Raw genomic sequence first — 20,195 nt, forward strand, 5'->3', positions numbered from 1 at the left:
TGTGTGCACCCTGGTGAGGTGCACCCACACATCCAGATCATTCTGAATTCTGATCACCTCTCCTCACCCCATCAACACTTTCCAGAGAAGAACTGGAGAGAAATAAAGGCAGGACTGCTAGAAAGAGCTACTGGTGGGCCAAAATGTGGAGCCTGCAAGGCATGGGCTCCTGAAAGTCTTAGTGGCCAGTCCCTATCCCTAGGTCTCTTTTGGAATACAAAACTGCTGGTCTGCAGAAGTCAGTCTCCTTTTTGGCTCCAAAGGATCAGCAGTGACTCTCGCTGAACACAGAGGTAACACTTGCATTGCCTTTAGTGGACTGTGTTTGTGTCTGACATGGGAAGAATGTTACTTGTCCCTTGCAAAGCTTCATAAAAATGCTGGGGATGGGGTTTCCTTTCATACTTCTTCAGGATGGGACAGAGTAGCTTTGCAGTGCAGATATCGAAAAGGAAGATTTGTTGCAATCATTCCTTGCCTGCAGAGGTACAGCAATAGCTTCAGTAGACAAGGGAGTTTGAGTCTGAGGCATTTATGTTCAGTACTAAATGTATTAAATGCAAACAGGGTATCAGAACAGACAACTTCATATTTTTGAGATGTTCGAATCTTCAAGGTGGACTTCACAGAATTCCTGTTTGACTGTGCCAAAGCAATTTCCCTTTACAGTGCAGACAAACAAGTCAGGTTTACTTTGCTTGACTTTTTCTGATGACATTGCCACCCATTCAATGCAAACAGTTGCTGTAACTCACTGTCTCAGATTCCTCTGCCTGCACTGAGGATAAATACAGTGTGCGCCTTGACTTCTCATGCTTCCTTGTGTTAACTTAGGTGAGGCCCCGAACCAGAAACTCTTAATTTCATTGGTAAATCTTAGCAGTTACGGAAGTGATATCCGTGTTTGGTTAGTGACAGGTGATGGAAGCTTCCCCTGTTGTAGCTCTATAACAAGGTGTTGTAGCACCTTGACTCTCATCTGGAGCACCATTACTTTTGCAGGCCTTGATCCTTTTACTCCACCAGAACTGAGAATTCCTTTAACTGTTAAGTTAAAGGAAATATGTCTGTCCCGTTGCTTGGAGATAGAGATTCATTTCTTTCTGAAGGGTCTGGATATATTTCTTCTCCCCATCTTGCAGTGGTAAAGGTTTCTACGTTTCCAGCTTTACATCCACTGGCTCCCTCACTGACAAAGCTATTTCTTTACCATTAAGGAAAGAGGAACAGTCCTGTGAAAACAGCATTATTTTCTCTTTTTAATGGCAGTGATTGAACAGTTAGTGCGGTACACCTGGCCATGAGGGATCAGGATGCGATGGCTATGCCATTGCAAAAGTGTGAGTTGCTCATGATACTCCATGAAAGCAGTGGGAGAGCAGGGCCCAAGGTGATCCTATTCACAGAGAAGACACATTTTGTTTCGTTCCCAGCATTTTAATGCAATTGGATCCTACTACTGCTTTGTGCAAACTGCAAGTGTCTTTTCTCTTTAGAAGATGATTTCCAAATACCATTCCTCCCTCATATAAGTAAGAAATTAACTGACTTTGTGAAAACAGCAGCATGGTTCCATCCTGGCTGAATTTATGTCTCTGGCCATTTTACCTGAAGGCCCTTTACTCTTGACAGAAACATAAGGTAAAAGTAAATGTCATTGAAAGAGCCCTTTGTGTGTACCAGTAAAAAGGCTTTTGTGTGGGGAAGGCAGTGTGTGGAGGCTAGTTTGATGAACAGCCAAGGAGTGCCTAGGGTAGTGGTGTTAGTCCTAAGGTCTGCGTGGAATATGGCAAGAGCCTGTGATGGCCATACCGTGGAAACCCAGTGACTGGTTCAGACACAGGCCCCAGCCTGCCTCAGAACTGCATTTCCCCACAGTGACCCTCACTGTTGGCAACTTCCAGCTACGTTTCTCTGAGGAGAGATGCACCATTGTCTTTTTTTTTTTTTTTTTTTTTTTTTTTTTTTTTAATCCATATGCTTGTGATCAAGAAAGCCACTGCTGGGAGCTGGGACTCCTATTCTGTGTGGAGCCATGAAAGCAGGGACAGATTAATAAAACATCAGAGTTTCTTCAACAGGATTATTGTAAGTGGTTTTCTTGAGTGTTGGTTGGAATAAGGATCAGAGAGGACAGGGATCTGTAATCCTATTTATCTGAAGCCATATAATCTTCCTGAAGCTCTTTAATTACAGAGCAGTCAGATGGGCTGCTGCAGCCAGGCCCACCTGCAAGCCTGTTATTGAGAGCCATGGGCAAAGAGGTCTCTCCCTGCAGGCTTGCGGCTCCACTTCAGGAACTGAGCTCTCTGAAGACCCATCTTTTCTGGCTCTGCTCCCTGAGGGAAACTCAAGAGCCACCATAGACTGCCATTGCCTATCTGCTTGCAGTGATATCTCTGGATCTGCTAAAGGGAGGGTTTGCTCAGTCCATCAAACCAAAATCACATTGCTGGGGTCTGTTTTGCCCTCAGGCACCCTCCTGCGCTGCAGCTCAGGGAGCAGCGAGGCAGCCCCAGGGGGCAGCCCCAAGGCCCCAGTGGCACAGCCAGCCCGGGGCAGCAGCAGGGCTCCCTCTCCCCAGCGATCCTGGTGGCCCAGGGCCTCCTGGGCACTGCAGCGGGTCACCCAGCCCCTCACCACTAGTCACTGGGGCAGATGGGGGAGTCTCGGGAGGTGGCCGGCTGGTACCCTGCCTCCAGCCCGGCTTGCCTGGGGGCATCGCGGGGAGATGGTGGGGGCGCTGGGGGGGGATGCTGCGCCCTGCTCGGGGGCATCCCCAAGGATGTCCGGGACCCCATGGGGGGATGACCGAGGCTTCGCGAGGAGACGCCAGGGGCGCTGCGGGGGGGATGCTGCACCCTGCCCGGGGGGCATCCCCAAGGATGTCCGGGACCCCGCGGGGGGATGACCGAGGCATCGCGGGGACATGCTGGGGGCGCTGCGGGGCGATGCTGCGTCCTGCCCGGGGGCATCCCGGAGCATGGCCGGGGCATGGTGGGGGATGCCCTGCCGGGCGCGGGGGGCTGCAGCGCGGCGACCGGGGCCGCAGCGGGCCCGGCGGGGCGGGCTGCCCGGCGGCAGCCGCGCTGCCTTAAGGGGGTGTCGGCGAGCGAAGGCCCGCCCCGCGGCCGCTTCCCTATTCATGAGGCGGGGGCGTGCCGGGCCGGCCGGGCGGCGCAGCCTGCCGAGCCCCTCCGGAGCCGGGCACTGACAGCTGGCCCGAGCGGCACCCCGGCGCGGCCCGGCCCGGCGCGGCGCGGCGCGGCGCTCCCGGCCCCCGCAGGCAACTCGCTCCCGCGGCGGCGCCGCGCCTCCGGCCCCGGCGCCCGGCGCCCCATGGGCCGCCGCCGGCCCCTGGGCGACGGGACCGTGCCCTGCCCGCGCCCCGCGGCGCCGCAGTGAGCCCGGCCGGCGGAGCGCGGCGAGCGCCGGAGCCGCCCCGCCGCGGGCACCATGGACAGTATCCTGGAGCCCTTCCCCGCCGAGCGGCTCTTCCCCGCCGGCGGCCCCGGCTTCCTCGACCTCGGCGACTTCAGCGAGGCGGATTTCCTCAGCAATGTGGTAAGGGGCGCACGGGGCGGCCGCGACCGCCGGCAGCACGCGCACGGTGTCCCCGCGAGCGGGACGGGGCACGCGTGGGGACCCGGCGTGTCTCCCGCTGCGCGCTCGGCTCCCGGGGCGGCGTGGCCCGCGGGTGCGTGTGCCTGGGTGCCTGCCCCGGGGCTCGCATGCACCGGGCGTGCCCGGCCTGTGTGCGGCGCCCCGGGGGTGCGTGTCCCGGGGTGCCCGTCCTCCCGCTGCCCACGGCCAGCGTCTCCCGGGGCCAGCCCCGCGCCCCACTGCCCAGGGGCATCGTGCAGCGGGGCACCCGAGGGTGCCCGCCAGAGATGCCTGCTGGAAGATAACTGTTTCTTCTTAAAATGCCCTTTTTAAAGGCTCCTGCCTTGGGGAGAAGCGTGCGGTCCAAGGGGCAGCACACGACCTGCCGCAGCTCAGCTCAGACAGCACGGGAGGCACGGTCGGGTGGTGTCGGGAGACCTTTCGGCTCACTGCTTGTTTTCATGTGCTTATAACTTTTTTGCAGAGTGGCATTTGGGAGATGAAGTGTCTCCCGCCTGTTAAAGCTGGGATGATTTACTTTGGAGAGAAGGGTGAGGGGGAAGAGTGACTTGGGAGAAAAATGTATTGCCAGTCCCAAGAAACCAAAGGGGCATTGTTCATCTCTAAGGAAACTGCCCAGCCTCTCCATGGAGTCATGCGAGTCCTGAGTCCAGCAGCTCCAGGAACACTGCCCCTAGGCTTTTGGCTGTCCTGCCTGAGCAATGGGAGCTGTGTTTTTGGTGGAAGCTTGTGCTGAAAATCCTGCTGCCCCTCTGCCAGGGAGGATGCTGCCTTGATGATGAAGCACTCCACGTCATGGGTGGGCTGGGATGAGGGTGGAGGGATCCTTCCATGCTCGGCAGGGAGGCACTGCCTGCATTCAGGGCTCCCCCAGCCTCCAAGCAGCTTCAGCCATGGGACAGTGTGCCTGCCACAGACCAGGCTTCCAGGCAGAGAGATTTTAGCCCTGCTTGTTATTCCCTTGACACAATACTGGCACCTCCTGTGTTCCCAGTGCAGCACTATGAGCATCTCTGAGCACCAACCTTGCAATGGGAGGAGGGGTGATGCCAGCACCATGACATAGGAGTGAGAGGCAGGGAGATGGGAGCTATAGCCATTAAGCACCTGATAAATCCACTTCTGCTTTCCTAAGCAGAAGTCTGAAGCCTTTTATGCAGCCTCCCTTGTGAAGGAGATAGCAGAGAAACAGAATTTGCATATATGTTAAGTGCACCACACTTGGTGTGTGGAGACACACTGGGTCTGGAAGAGAGATAATCAGCAGCCAATCCTGTCTCTCAGAAATCTTACCAACTCCTAATTTCCAAGATGCTCCTGTGCCTCAGGGATTAATGCCAGCTGGGTACTATGGGAGGCAGTAGACTCACCTTGTTCGCAGAACTGCCAATGGCAAGTCACCCTGAGACTGAATGCTTGCTCACACTCTGAGGCATTTGCATACATCTGAAAGACCTGTTGTTATGAGTCTTGTGTTTTCCCTAACTCCATCTACATCAAACATGAATGAAGCTGTGCTGATAGAGAAGTGCTTTATGCCAATACTATTTATCCTCTTACCTCCATGAAAATAATATGGAATGACATCAGTCCTTTTATAGGTGCAACATGGGCTGCGATAAGAAGGCAGAAAACCCCTTAAAAACATACAGGGTACCTCCTTATAGTTTGAATACATCTTCTGTGTGCAAGCAGACCATGTGAAAAAGAAGCTTTTGTGTAAGAGTGCCATCTGGTGCCACCTGCCAGGACAGTGTGTTTAAAGTACGCACTGACCATGAAGAGGCTGGCTCTTTCCCTACCTTATTTAAATGGCCTTTCTGCTTGCAATGCAGCTTCTCGAAGTAGCCTGCTCTGGTCTCCACTTTCATTAGGTTGCAGTGACTCTGACACTGTTGCGCTCAACTTACCAGTAGAAAAAGAAAGGCTTTGTGTTTTTTTCTCCCAACTGCCAGCACCATAAACTTCCCTGGAGTATGAGAGTCAAGCTGATACCTTTTCTTCCTCTGTATGATAAATAGAAGAGATTCTGTAGCTGTTGCTATCAAATCTGTTGATGATATATGAGCCAGAACATAATATATCACTCTCTTTGTTCTAGTTCTGCATGATAACATGGTGGAAAGGAATACACTTACATTTTGTTACTAAATTCAGCAATTCTCATGGGATCTTGAAATCTTTTGAGAAGATCTTCTTACATAGAACTGTGCAGAGCATCACGGTGCACAATAGCGCTCAAAGTTGCCAGTGCCTTTGCTTCAAAGATGGGCAAACTTTTCCAGATATTGTTCAGCAAGTATTTTTTTTTAGAACAGGAATTTTGGCCAGTATGAAACTTTTTCTTAGGAAGATTTCCTCTGTTCAGAATTGAAGCGAAAAGAAAGAAAGGTTGGATGAACCTTCATATTCCTTACTGACAAGGCCATGCTCATTTGGGATGAGAAATACATTGTTCTGAACTATTCTCCTTTCTTGAACACTAGCACTCTTAACTAGTCATCAGTCCTTTAAAGAATGATTCTCTGCATTGTTCATTTGATGGTATGACAAACTGAAGTAATGAGAGCACATCTGTAGATGCATCCTTGATGAGATCTGTGTGCTTGAAAAAGAAAAAAAAATACTGATGTGAATGTCTGGGGGCTGCCATTCAGAGGGACCTAGACAGGCTAGAGGAATGGGCTGACAGAAGCCTCATGAAATTCAGCAAGGATAAATGCAATCTCTTGCACCTGGGATGAACTAACCCCCTGCACTGGTACAGGCTGGGCATGGACTGACTGGCGAGCAGCTCTGCTGGAAAGGACCTGGTGTCTTGGCTGAGAGTAGCTAAACATGCTGGCAGCAAAGGGGGCTAGTTAGCAGTGTATCAGTAGGAGCACAGCCAGTACGTTCCTAGAAGGAAGTGATTACCCTCTCTTTCTTTGGTAATTGTAGAACTGCATCTGAAATACAGCCTCCAGTGTTAATCCCTGATACCAGAAAGATGTTGATAAATTTGAGTGAGCCCAGGGGAGAGACACTAAGATAGTCAGGGGCAGGAGCACAGACCCTATGAGGAGAGGCTCATGGAACTGGACTTTGTTCAGCCTGGAGAAGAGAAAGTTTTGGGGAGACCTAACGGCAGCCTGCCAGCATTTGTGAAGAAGTTACTGAGAAAATGGAGCTAGGCTCCTTATGTAAGTGCACGGCAGGAGGATGAGACTGGAACAGGGAAGGCTTAGACTGGGTACAAGGAAACAATCTCTCACTGTGAGAACAAATAAGAATGGAGCAGGCTGCCCAGAGAGGCTGTAGAGCTCTGTCCCTGGAGGTTTCCAAGACCTGACTGGATAAAGCTTTGGGCAACCTGGTCTACATTTAGTGTTGGCTCTGCTTTGAGCAGGAGGTTGGACGAGAGACCTCCTGAGGCCCCTCCCAACCCACATGAGTCTCTGATTATATGATGTTTTGTTTTGAAAAACTTAACGAAAGTGGTGTCTACTTGGTATTTGGAGAGCAGTTCTTCAAGGAACACAAAATGCTTCTTTTTAGTTCACTTAGCTTCTGCTAACAAGACCTGCATACAATGACTGCTAACAACAGTATCAGAGTCTCCTTTTACTCAGGAAGCTGCTGACTGCTCTCGAACTTAGAGAACTGCATTCACCTTTTTTTGACAGAAAGAACCCATCATAAATAAGGCTAATCCTTCATGCAACGTTTACTTATCAATTCCACCTGTCTGTCTTCAGTACAGTCCAAACTACCCTTCCATATTTCTAGTTGTTCTTGCTAGGATCCATCTATTCACTTACAATGTATTATAGCTGCAATCAGAGAGCTCTTTCATTCTCTCTCAGCTCTTATCAGCATTGTGAAACTCTTCAAAATGCTTATCTTTTGAGTCAGATTCACCACTATGCTCCACTGGGTTTATCATACTGCAGTGTCAGAATGAAGCCAGGATAAACCAGCACAACAGGATGCGTGTGTTTCTTTTTAACCCTGTACCCCAGTGGTTTGTTTTTTTCCTATGTTTCTGCATTTTATAGTATGAAAAATATCTTCCAAGGTGGCTTTGGAGGTTGGCTGTTCATGTAAACACAGCTTTGTTTTTGACTCTATGCTCTTCAAAGCATATTCTGTATCTCCATCTAAAAAAGACTTCAAGACAAAAAAATATTCTATATGCTAGGTGAGTTCTCCCCTGTTAGAAGTTGCAAAATGGAAATTCAAAATGTTTCAGTAGCCTTAACCAAGCTCTTTGGGTGAATGCACTGCAATGTGCTCTTTCATTGTGTGATCCTGTAAGCCAAGGCAACGTCAAAAGTGGTATCTTCTGGAGCCTACCAGGATATAGCAGAATGGCAAAAGAACTTCCTTGTCTTTGTAGGCTTCTCCTTGGGTGTAAACTGGGTTTTGTGCCTACTGTCTGCTCCTTCCATTAATATTGTCATGTCCCACAGACAGCAGGAAGGTAGCCGGACTGTATGTAGTGAGCAAGCTAAAAGCAGTGCTGGCAGAACTCGTAGATGGTGCTTGCCCTGAAGGTAAATACAAGCTATTCACCATGGTTGACCATGGTTGGCCTGTACAGACTTCTATTCCTCTTATGCCTACTAAACAGACATAAAGAGCACTTAAGTGGTGCTTAAGTCTTTTGCTGGCCTTTGAGTTTCATGCTGTGTAAGCTCCCTCCCACTATCTCTGCACATCGTGAAGATGAAGAACTCAGGCATGATTTTCTCATTCATTTCTCATTCCTTCCAGCTGCTACAGAAGAAAGCTCAGCTGTAATGGGAGGCAGACATCTATCTCTGGGATTGATGGTAGTCCTGCATGAGGACACATGCAGAAAGTATCATGGCCTTTTGTTCCCTGCACGTAGTAAAGTTTGGTCAGTGAGACATCCCTGGCTAGTCAGCCAAGTACTGGGCAAGGCAAGACTTTTTTCTTTAAATTTTGTTTAGAATTTGCCAGTCAGAGATTCCTGTGGGATCTGGACTACAGATACAGAGAGAACTGTCACAGCTGTCAGACCTGGCCTGAAGAAAATGAATCTTAAAATAATAGTTCCCAGATTTTCCTTATTTCACAAGTCTCTCTGGATCTATCTCATAGTTCCCTCCACCTCATCTCCAAGTTGCTCCTAGTCATCTTGTAGCTGGACTTATATCTGCAGAGGTCCAAGAAGCAGGATGAAAACCAATACAGTTGAACACAGCAGTTCATAGTGCTCTCAGCCTACATCATCATTACCACAGGGTCTTCACCAGGAAATGTATTTCCATTTTGGTAATGAAGAGGAGGAGAGATGTGAACTTCCTTTGGAAGCCTCTAGGCAAATACTCCCTCCATACCAACTGGGGATCATTTATGTATCCCTCTCTCCGGAAGGAAACTGAGAAACATTTGGAATACTCTACCTGAATAAAAATGTTCACCTGTTGGACAACTGTCAGTACATGCTGAGGATCTGCTGCCCAAAAGGCTCATCTCAGCCAAAGCTGAAGAACTCTTTAGCTACACTGATAGATCCAAGCTGAGAGACAGATTATAGTTCAGAGCAGGAGCACAGTGTCTAAAAAAGAGTTAAACAATCATCTTGGTGAGAAAAAGCAGGAAGGACTTTGGTGAAAAGCTTGCAGAGTAAACAAAGGCAAAATTTGGCAGGGGGGGGAGCACATCTGTGCATACAGTCCACTTCCCCCGAGGATGTCAGCAGCACCAGCTGGGAGATACTGGAGATGTGTACAGCTCCAGCCATGTCTGCCAGGCAGTCACCATCCCCTCTGGCATGTGGCAGTCATTCACTGCCACCACTGCTTTCAGATAGCAGGAAACCTGAGAGTCTTATCTGTGTGGACTAGGCTGTGGAAAAACTCTGAGGTTATCTACCAGCCCACTGGATCTCCTCCTGGTAACAGTGCTGAGTGCCTCAAGCATGGCCTGTTTGACTGCGACTACCAGGGAGCTTCTCTTGGCAATGCTTGTGTCAAGAGAAGCGCCATATCCCATTCTTTAGCAAAGTAATCCTCCCTACCACCACCCTCAGACAGCAGTGTGCACACGCAGCAAGGAAGGGCATGAGCCAGCCTGGTGGCCTGTGAGCCCCCAGCAGGGTGGCAGGGGGCACCCCAGCCTGGCTGAGGTGCTGAGTGCTGGTGCAGAAGGTCCTGCCATGCCATGCACCCATTTTCCAGAGGCACAATGAGCAGGCTGGGAAGAATATTTTGGGGCAGGAAAATACACAACCAGCATTTTGCCCTCATCAGGTAACTTGAATATCTTAGGAGCTTTTAGCAGTGCTCCTGGTCACCTGTTAGCTGTTTATTAGAAAGTTTCAGGTCCTGAGGAGTATCAGGATGTTGGAAAATTCCTTAGTGCCTGGTGGATTCTGAATACCACGCTATGAGTGTGGGGTTCATCAATGCAAAGTGTATTGTGCTGCCCAGGAGCCCATCCAACACTGTGCTGGCCCTGCTGAAGACTGCAATGGAACTGTCTCTGCTAGAGACTTGTAGTCACAAACAAGGAAAGAAGAGATTTTTCTGAAGCAGAGCCTTTCAGGGAAATTCTAGAGAGAGTGATTTCATAGCCACAGATGGAGTCTCAATATTCAAAATACATCACACTCCTGTGTTTCCTCTGAGAAACATCTGGTCCAGGGCTCACAGAATCCCAGAATGGTTGAGGTTGGAAGGGACCTCTGGACATCATCTAGTCCAACCCCCCCTGCTCAAGCTGTGTCACCTAAAGCATGTTGCCCAGGACCGTGTCAAGATGGCTTTTGAATATCTCCAGGGATGGAGACTCCACAACCTCTCTGGGCAACCTGTTCCAGTGTTCTGTTACCCTCACAGTAAAGAAGTTTTTCCTTATGTTCAGACAGAACTTCCCATGTTTCAGTTTGTGCCCATTGCCTCTTGTCCTATCACTGCGCACCACTGAAAAGAGGCTGGCTCCCTCCATTTGTTCTCAGAACATCCCTGTAAATTTTAAGACTGTCGTATTTAGTTAGCATTTGGCATAGTATTTGTTCACTATTTAAAGAATTCTTGTGGTGTAAAGGAAGTGAATGAAAATACATCACTCTCTGGTAGTGTTTGATAGTGTCTCCATGACAGCCGCATGGCAAGTTCTCTTCTCATAGCCACAGGTTTAGGATTGTGCTTGATATGAAGGAGATTTGATTCTCAAGACTGGTTTATATCATTGCATTTTAGCAAAGGGATGTGTCAACTTGCTAAAGCCTGTGCATCCTTCATTAGTTTGTCCTGTTGTAGAGAGTCCATCACAGGAAGCCAGATGAGATGCAAAAACTTACTGGAGACTCTCCTCTGTATCTCCAGAAATATAAGGGAACAGGCAGAGCACTAATGGGAAAGTGGATTGTTATAACTCAACTAAGAAACAGCTAAAAGCCATCTTTCAGCCTGATTTGGCTGGAAGACTTCCCAGTTATGTGCTAAGGGGTCAGATACATTCACCAATCCCTCACCAGTCCTTGTGCCCACATTGTTCCTCTGCAGGAGAGATATCTGTCGGAGGGGCCAAGTGTGTTAGTCCTCAGTTCCAGGCCAGTCTCAGTCCTGGCATAACCACATCCCACACACCCCTGCTTCTGTTGCACTTTCTGCTGGGGACTGTATTTTCCCCTCTTTGCTCATTTGAACTGCTGGGACTTCATGTCTGCCTTGGAGACAGGAAGTGATAGTGAGGGTGGATCCAGGACAGCGCTTCTTGGCTGCCCCCCACACTGGCATGGTGGCTGTCTTGCTGCAGGAGGTGACTTCTGCACATGCCACTTAAACACAGTTGGGAATCCTCTGCCCCAAATCATCCTGAAATTGCACTCAATAGTGTTTTCAGCCTGGTGATAAGACAGGATGGTGCTTGCAGGAGCCCTTTTCTCATTCTTTCCTGTCTTTGGAGCCTAACTTGTGTTGTGAGTTGTTAGACGTTTTCTTAGGTTGCTGTCTTTTTTTTTTTCATCAGCCCTCAGACCAGAAATAGCTGAAAGGATGTGAGGAACTCAAGGGCAAGGCCAGAGCAGCAGGGGCTGCAGGTAGTATGCTGAAAGGCAGGCTGTGTCTTTCAACCCAGTTGCTCCCCACGTGTCTGCTGTGCAATGTTTACATCTGTCTAACCTATTCCCGGCTGCTCAAGAAAACAAACTTTTGCTTTGCCTCTCCTGCAGGGACACATGATTTAAGATTTTCCTTTTCTGTAGTCTCTTGAGCTTACCTGAACTCTCCAGCCATTCTCCTCTTGCCCATCCCTTTCTTAGTTTTTTTATCCACCATCTCTTCTCTTTCTTTGCCATCTCTGCTTTTATTCCTTTTTCTTAAATCTGTTAAAGGCTGTCTGTCTTTGAAGTCATCTGGATATGCTCTGGTCTTGTGATAGATGCTTGACACTGATCTTGATGTGTTGTTCATTTTCATGAAGTCTGTAAATCCACAGGCTCTTTCACTCCTTTCCTTCTCTTCTTTGTAAAAACACATCCTATTTTATCTTTTTACTCTATAAGATTGCAGAAATTCCTTGTACAGGATGGAAACAATGTGGATGGCTATTCTGATTGAAATGAGTGTGTCATTTAAACCAGTACTGGGATAGATGGGGTAGTTAGTTCCATCTGTAGGACTCTAATGTGATGTCTTGTATGACGTCATTCATTGTGATCACTGTCCAACCTATTTCAGAGGAAACTCACCCTTGACTACCCCAGCAAAGTTGCTTTTGGCTTCTTTACACTGTGACTTTGTCTTGACTAGGAAGAATGTTTGTTTAGGTTGGGTCTGGCTGACCTGAGTTAGGAAAGCCTGTTCAAAAATCAGTTATCAGTTTTCCTAGAATAGATGCAAAGTAACATGTTCAGCTCAGCAATCTGTCAGGAACTTCTGTGCAACAGGAATGTCAGGTATCCCTTGGGAGGAACCTGGCAGCTGAGGCTGGAGGATAAATACAGTTTGGGCCAGTTACCAAGCATGTTACACAGGAGGGAACGGGCTACAGCATTTATTTTAGGCAGTCATTAGATTTTTAGGATTCCTCCTGCAGGTGAGCTTTTTGTAGACCAATGTCCAAAGAAATTCCCTCATGCTGAGCTCCCCTACCACAGTGTCACTAGCTTTTCCTCCAGAATGCCACTGCAAGTCTAGGTGGCAGCATTTCAGCTCAGGAGTAACACATCTCTGCTGGCTGAAGCCGAGGGGTCTACCCTGTGAGCCTTTTCCTCCCTTTGCAGCATTTACAGCCCTGCCTCTCCTGGGAGAGCTTTTTCCACCCAAAGGGGTACACTGAAGCAGAAGGTGAGCAGGAAGAAGAAGAGGACCCAAGTCCAGAGCGTTGATAGTTAATTGCTGCATGTCAGAACATCTTAATTTTAAATGAACACCATAAATTCATGACAACTGAAGGAAAGAGCTGGGCAGGTGCTTTTGACTGAGCTAACTGCTGCCCCGGGGAGGGGTTGTAAGCTAGGCAGTTCAGGGAGGAGGAAGCTAGCTATGACATTTGTAAAGACTGTTGATGGAAGATTTCTTTCAAAGCCTTTTCAGTCTCTCAATCTGAGAGCTCTTTGCCCAGAGAGTGTTGGAAAACTGGCTCTTCTTTCCAAGCAAATGTGGCAGACTGGGAGTTGATGAGGTGCTGTTTAGCCACAAATATTGAATTGCCAATTGAATGATGTTGGGTTTGTTTTTTTTTTTCCCTTACGGACAGTGGTGCAGTGACTGGGATGAGACGCTGTCAGAAACAGGAGAACTGTATTTTAGTCCCAGCTCTGCCAGTTACTTAGCATGTGATCTTCAGGATGTCACTTGCTACACTGCAGCTTTTGCGGTCTATAAAATAATGCACATCCTTATTCTCACTTGGGTCATGCAGTGCAATCAGGGGGTGAAACGGACTAATGAAATATTAGACTGTGATGGGTTTTTGCTAGTAGATACCTGTCAGGAAAGGTTCATAGGAGCTATTACTTTGCTTCCTGAGTCAAAGTCTCTTTGTATTACTTTGCAGCTTTGGGTGACACTTGCAACATTTTCAGTTTGACAGCTTCATCCCCAACTGATGTCATCCCTATCCTTTGCCCCTCTCCTGTGCAAGACCCCTTTGGACTGCACACATCTGATTCTGACCCCAGATGCTGTAAGCTAACCAGAGAAATCTTGCTGTGTTAGTATGAATGACTAAGTAGGTCAGCAGCAGGATTTAAACCAAAGTACTTGGCCTGCACTGTTGCTGGTCTGGCCTCTTTGGGCCATACTGAAAACCAAACATTTTGTTCTTTATAAATTCAGCGAATCGGTTGTACTCATACCTCATCCTCCACTGAACAACCAAATCCTGGCTCAGTTGCAAAACCTAACTCCTTCCTGGGTTTTGGTGTAAGTAGCTGAGAGCACTCCATTACATTTCTGCCCAAAACTGCTGTTTGGTCAGGGCTGTGCTGAGTTCCCTGGCGCTCAAAGAATGTCTAATCTGCTTTATATCTAAGAGGGAGGTAACAAGCTGAAAGTATCAGAATGTTATGGCTTTATCAGTCCATTATCAGGGCCATGTCTGCCCCTTTCAGGCCTTCCTGCTGCTCAGTGCTTAATTTAGCACTTTCCCCTTCTCTTTGGAGAAGTATTTTCCCCACAGTAAGTCTGTCTGCCCTGTGAAGTTAGGATTGCTATTGTCCACTTGAAAGAGTGATGCAAAGTTTGTTTTCCCATTCTCTGATTCCTCTTCTCCTCTCTAGGACTTGTCAAATATAATTGGCAGCAGTGCAACAGCTGGATTAGCATTAAATAATGAGCAAATGGCCTGCAGCTCTTTTTCAGACCCAGCAAAGCACACACCTTTACTTCTTTTCTTACATGTTTTCCTGCCCTGTTTTTATCACAGTGGTAGAGAGCTGAGTACCACATGCTGGTCTGGTCAACTCTGGGGACAGAACAGGGGGTGCTACACTGTTTTTGTCACTAATTAGTACCAGGGTGATAGCTAGAGGCTGCAAGCTGCGAGAGCAAAACTCCTTTCTCCCTCCCCTCCTCATTAGAGTTGTGGCTGAGCAGTCCGTGGCAGCTGTAAGCAGCTGGGGTAAACTGCAGCAGAGCAGGAGCACAATGCTCATTTCTTAATTTTCCTGTGTGCTCCAGGCACCAGGAGATCTGCCCTGGCAACCTCCTCCATTGTAGCCAAGAGTTGAAATCCCAGGTGACATTAAGGCTTCCAGTGCTATGTCAACCTCAGCAGCAACACAGTGTAGTGAAGTCACTCAATAGCCTAGATAGGCACTCAATAGTCTGTGAATAAGAGCCAGAGACCTGTGTCCTGACTAGTGCCCTGTCCACTGATCTCAGTTGCCTTTCTGATATTTGAAGAAATTAGATTATGTAGAGTTGCCAGAGGATTTATTTATTTATTCTGAGGGAAAGGGAAGAGGGAAAGAGGCCAAGAGGGATGGAGAATAGGGAAAGAGAGAGGGAAGAAAAAGTAAAGACAAGAGAGAGGTAGCTATGCAGTTAGCATTCCTGAGCCATCTGGACCTGTTGGCATGGCCCCAGCTGGACAGGCTCACAGGTTTATCCATAGCATGATGTAATCTCCATCATCCAGCTTTTGATTTTTCTCCTTGCTCTGGATGGCTTCGTATCTGCTGCATGTCTGGAGCGGGCATTTTGATTTCCTGTTGCTATTTGTGGACTTTTCCTGGCTGATCCTCAAGAGCAGCTCAAGCAGTTTGCATTCCTCAAGCTGAAGAAGCAAATGCCATCCTGCCGCTCGGAGCGGAGGCTAGCTCTAGCCAGCCTGTCCGCTGGGGAGCGGCAGCCCTGCACAGGGGGCCAACTGTGGTTTGCACTATGCCGCGGGCTGGAGAGAAGATAACACCTCCGCCTGGTGCTTGGACTGCTGCTGCTGAGCTCTGGAGTAGGCCAGCCTTCAGCACCAGCAAGAGTGGGGCTGTGGAGAGAGCCTGGCGGGCCATCCGTTTCCTGCCTCTTGTGGGCTTCCCTTGTCTGCTTATTGTTGCAGGAGAATGTGAGGAGAATTTTATTTGGCCCCAGACCTATTCCTCCCCCTGGTTGATGTGAGCAAAAAGCAACAGATGATCTCAGTCCCTCTTGCTGATCACAGTGCATGGGAGCCCAGTGCTCCTGGCTGCTCTGTGAATCAGGTGGGCTTCCCAGGAACATGTGAATGGGACTTAGGTGAGGACGTGGTCTGGAGCTGCCCTGTGTGCCAGGTGCTCACCCTTGCTAGATTGAGGACTGTGGTCCCTGTACCTCTATCCCTCAGTGCCATTTCCTGGGTGCAGTGTGGTAGGGAAGGCACAGCCATGTTGCTTGAGGCAGTGCAGTCTCATGGGTGGGAGCTAGGCTTGGGTTTCCTCCATGGTCTGTCAGAGACTGGCCATGCCCCACCAAGGTAAGCCATTTCCCTCTCCCTCAGTCTTTCCCAGTCCACAAAATGGAGAGGGTTTACAATTCCACCTCCACAACTACACGCTGTTTTAACATCTTTAAGATAAAAAGGCCACACAGGAGCAAAGTGTTCTTATTCACCACATAAATTCAAGGTGTGTAGGGGCAAGCAGTAGAGCCATAGGTCCCCTTCTGACTTCACACACAGAGCAACCACAACATTCCATATGGCTGGAAAGGTCTGTGATGCCCAGAGGATGAAGATGGGATGTCTCTAGTGTACCACTGCCGCAAGTAAACCTCAAACACAGTTAGTTATACAAGGGACCTGCTTCAGAGAATGCTGCTCTCTGCTCTGACTCAAGATATGTGGGTAGCTGTATGAGGAGCCATTAGACAATAGTCTGACAATAAAACAGTATTCCCTCATGATGCCTCATCCTGCCCACATGCCTTGCTTAGCTTTGTTTCCTCCAGGAGCTTGGGGACAGGGAAGTTGAGCAGAGTGACCTCCAGCAAGCAAAATTATCTTCAGCAGAGAATTCCACTGCCTGATTCAGAAGTTGTCCTGGTTGCGTCCAGAGGGAGCATGGTTCTGCTTTCAGTAATACCCCAGGGCTGTCCTGTCCACAAGGGCTTTGATGGGCTTACTGGAACCACACAGCCAAGCTTTTCCACCCAACTCTGCTCTGCTGAGCGAGAGAGTAGCTGAAGAAAACGATGGCCTCTTTATAAACTGACTGGCAAAACTCTTGCATCTCTCCTGGGAGCAGGCCAGGGATTCTGAGTCATTGCTTAAGTTGGTTGCAGCCAAAGTAATCTTACTCAAGACATTAAGAGAGAGGAGAGATCCACCCAGGAGTGCCAACAGAAAGAGAAGTAATCATAACCATAATTAATAATAATATAATGATGAAAAGATTCAGAAATGCGCTGCCCACTCCAAAAATAAAACTTGACGACAATTCAAATGCTGTAAAGAAAACAGGAGAGGAAAAGAGCCGAGAAAGACTGTCAAAGCCTGCATGTCAGCTGCAATGTGGGGAGTCCTGTCCAGCTGGCCTTGGTTCAAAGAGCTCCTATTGTCCAAGAGCATTTCCAAGACACCATTCAAAACTTTCAGAAAATGAACCCAAGATGCAGGGTGAGATTTATCACACAATAAAGGCAAGCCAGATGTGTGCACCCTTTTACAGAAGGGAGGAAGGCAACTGGGGTGCAAAGCAGGGGAGAAGGAGGCTGCAGAGGCTTGAGTGAAGAGGGCTGCATGAGAAGGGTCTGGTGTTGTGAGTACCCACACAGGACCAGGGGCTGGTGCTAGTGTGCTGGGGCGCAAAACGGGCACTTGTGAGGAATTTCATACATAAGCAGAGCTCCATACTCAGGAAAAGCCACTTGTCGTTGCAAGTAAGGGGCAGCAGGGGCAGATTTCACTGATCTTTTTCTCTTTTGCTGCACATAAAGCATCCATTGATGCTAAGAGCATATCATTGCTCCTGGTCCTGGATGATATACCTGTTAAATAAGGCTGTATCTGAAAGGATGTCCAGAAGCCAAACCACTGTAGATTTGGTCTTAATTTTCTAGCAGCCTTTGTTATTTTTTTGCAGCACTAGCTGCCATGGCAGGGTTGTAATGTCTTTTCCCACAAGAATCACTCAGTTCCTGTGCTTTGATTATGTTAAAATCCAACAATTAATTATACAGAAAGATAATTTAATCTTTCAATCTGCTGCTAACATTGACTTGTATGACTACAACCTGCCATCACTAAATAGATATCCAAATTCTCCTTGCTTGCAATGAGACCAGCACTGTTTTTGCTGTTTGCAGAACAACCTGTTAGCATGGCTATGCCATACTCCACAGATTTAAAGGTGAGTGGTTTTTCTTCTGAGGAAGATCTCTGGTAGTAAGAGCTTGTTCATCTAACAGCAAAAAGCCTGAGAAAGCCCTTTGTCTGGAAGCTTAAGCCAGACAACTCACTGTTTGAAATGACTCATACGTTCGGTGAGTGTATTTAGCTTCTACAACAGTTTTTTTTAGAAAGAGGTGGATTTATTTGAAGTCTTTAAACTGAGACTAGATGTTTCTGTGTGGCTCTGTTGCAGATGAAGATCTGCAGGAGCCATGAATAAAGCCCCTGAGCTTAGCTATGTAAGGAACCATATTTGCATTTATCAGAACAGTTTCTCCCAGCCCTACAGCCTGTGAAGCTACCCATCAGCTCCTTCTGCAGCCCCAGGGACACCAGCAGAATGTAGTCTGAAATCCACAGGTTTCTGCAGAGACCCCTGCAATGCTGGAGCACAGGTGCTTGGCCCAACCCAAGACGTAGGAGCTTTCCGGGGGGGTATAATAGGTTTACTGTCTTCATAGGAATATGGGATCTCTTCTTCGCAGTAGAAGCTTCTGACTTACCTTGAGTAAATGATCCCAATTCCTTCAGGTTTCTATTTCTTTTCACCAGCTAGAAACCTGAGAGGGAACTCAGGTCCCAGCTGCAGGGCCTTGTCATGGAGAAGTCCTGCTCAGTAAGGGTATGGCTGGAGAAGAAAATGTTGGGAAGGCCTTGACACAGGCTACCTTTCTTCTTTGGTACCGATTTTCATCCCATGGTTGATGTGACTGAGCTATCTCCGACCATCAGATCTGCATCTCTACCTTTGGAAATGTAGGTCTTTGGCATCTCACTCACTAATGTCACAGCCTTCATTTCCTATTAATCCAGGCTGCCCCAGGAGTGACGAACAGCCTGAGGGGTGTTACCACCTTTCCAGGGCTTTGGAAGGATATTGGAAGGATTTCCCCATTCTCCAGAGACTCTTGCTTCTTCAGCTCCACTGCTGAGGTGAAAATGATAGCCTCAGAGTTGGAGCCGAAGTTTAATTTCCTATCTGCTGCTCAGGGCACAGATTTTCCACTGGGATATTGGCAGGAGGTCAGAAATCTGCATTCCAAGCTGAATTGCTTTGAAAACAGTCCTAGTGCCCAGAAGCAGGAACCCCTCTCTCTCTCTCTCTCTCTCTCTCTCTCTCTCTTTCACACACACACACACACACACACACACACGCACACGCACACGCACACACAATTGCCTCCCACCTCCATCCAGGCTCACTCAGGGCTACCTCCATGCCCTGATGCCTGTGTGTATCACGTTGCCAGAGCCACTAAACAGTTCAGCAGCTGGTAGGACCCCACTTAGCCTGCTGGTTGCATAACCCAGCTGACAGCAGCTCCTTCTCAGCCTGGCCACTGAAGAGAGTCCCTGCTCTTGCTTCTGGCAAAATTTGGGGTGAAAACCTCTCGCGTGCCTGAATCACATAGTTCATCTCTACCCTGGTCCAGACCTACTTGCTCTGTAATTGCCCTTTACAACGTCCCAAGGAATGAAAGCCACCAGTGATGTTTGGTATTAGCTGCATGCCTTCGCTTTTGGACTTGAACTGAGTATGACTATCTTCGTTTTACAAGGCCTGCTTTCTTTATGGCTCTCCTGGGACCTGCCAGGGGACAAAATGTGAATTATCTCTGATTTTGCTCTCTGAGTATTAAAGAGAAATAGCTTCAATGAAGCAAATGAAGCTGATCATAAAGATAATACAGATCTTTTCTCCTGCTCTGGCTATCTCTCAAAGTAGATTTCTTCTGTCTCCCAGGGCACCTTTCTTATTGTTGCTTAGGCTGCCTTTCAAGCAATGTGCAGAACAAAAGGCCCATAATAACATGGGGATCACAGGCTGTGTAAGAGTAGAGATCTGCCTACTATGGTGGCTCCAACCCAGTATTGGACAGGGCCAGAAGCTTCCAAGAAAGGTGGAAGAAATAGTGGAGTGGAGTTTATTGCAGTTCATTTCCATTATGGAATAAACTTCCCTATCCCATTGACTAGTAACTGGCTTATACGATTGCACCTCTCTAATTTATTTTTAATTGTAATGAATGTTTGTGTTGTATTTCATGTCTTTTCAGGATCCTGTGAATTCAGCTTCACGGCAGCATGGCAACATATTTCACACAGAGTCATGCAGAGCAAAGCAGTATTTTCTTTTATGTGCACTGCTTGCTGTCTTTTGTTTTGCCACGTACCCCTCTCCTCCAAGACTATACTGAGACACAAAAAGGCGCTCCCAGGTCACTGACTTCAGGCACTCTTTTAAACCA

The 20,195-nt window shown here is 48.2% G+C and overlaps 1 protein-coding gene across 3 annotated transcripts in view; it reads left to right on the plus strand.

Annotated features, from left to right (window-relative positions):
• Window positions 1-3,136: 3,136 nt before the first annotated feature.
• The window catches only part of CREB3L1 (cAMP responsive element binding protein 3 like 1), a 50,376-nt gene continuing 33,317 nt past the window's right edge, over window positions 3,137-20,195 (plus strand). For 2 of the 3 annotated variants that reach the window (XM_064512658.1, XM_064512657.1), the window contains exon 1: window positions 3,137-3,564. In XM_064512658.1, coding sequence (XP_064368728.1) covers window positions 3,457-3,564 — 108 coding nt within the window. In that variant the 5' untranslated portion in view covers window positions 3,137-3,456. The remainder of the gene's footprint in view (window positions 3,565-20,195) is intronic. The other variant, XM_026107532.2, reaches the window with a different exon arrangement.

This window comes from Dromaius novaehollandiae, chromosome 5 (genome assembly GCF_036370855.1).
Source record: "Dromaius novaehollandiae isolate bDroNov1 chromosome 5, bDroNov1.hap1, whole genome shotgun sequence".
NCBI lineage: Eukaryota > Metazoa > Chordata > Aves > Casuariiformes > Dromaiidae > Dromaius > Dromaius novaehollandiae.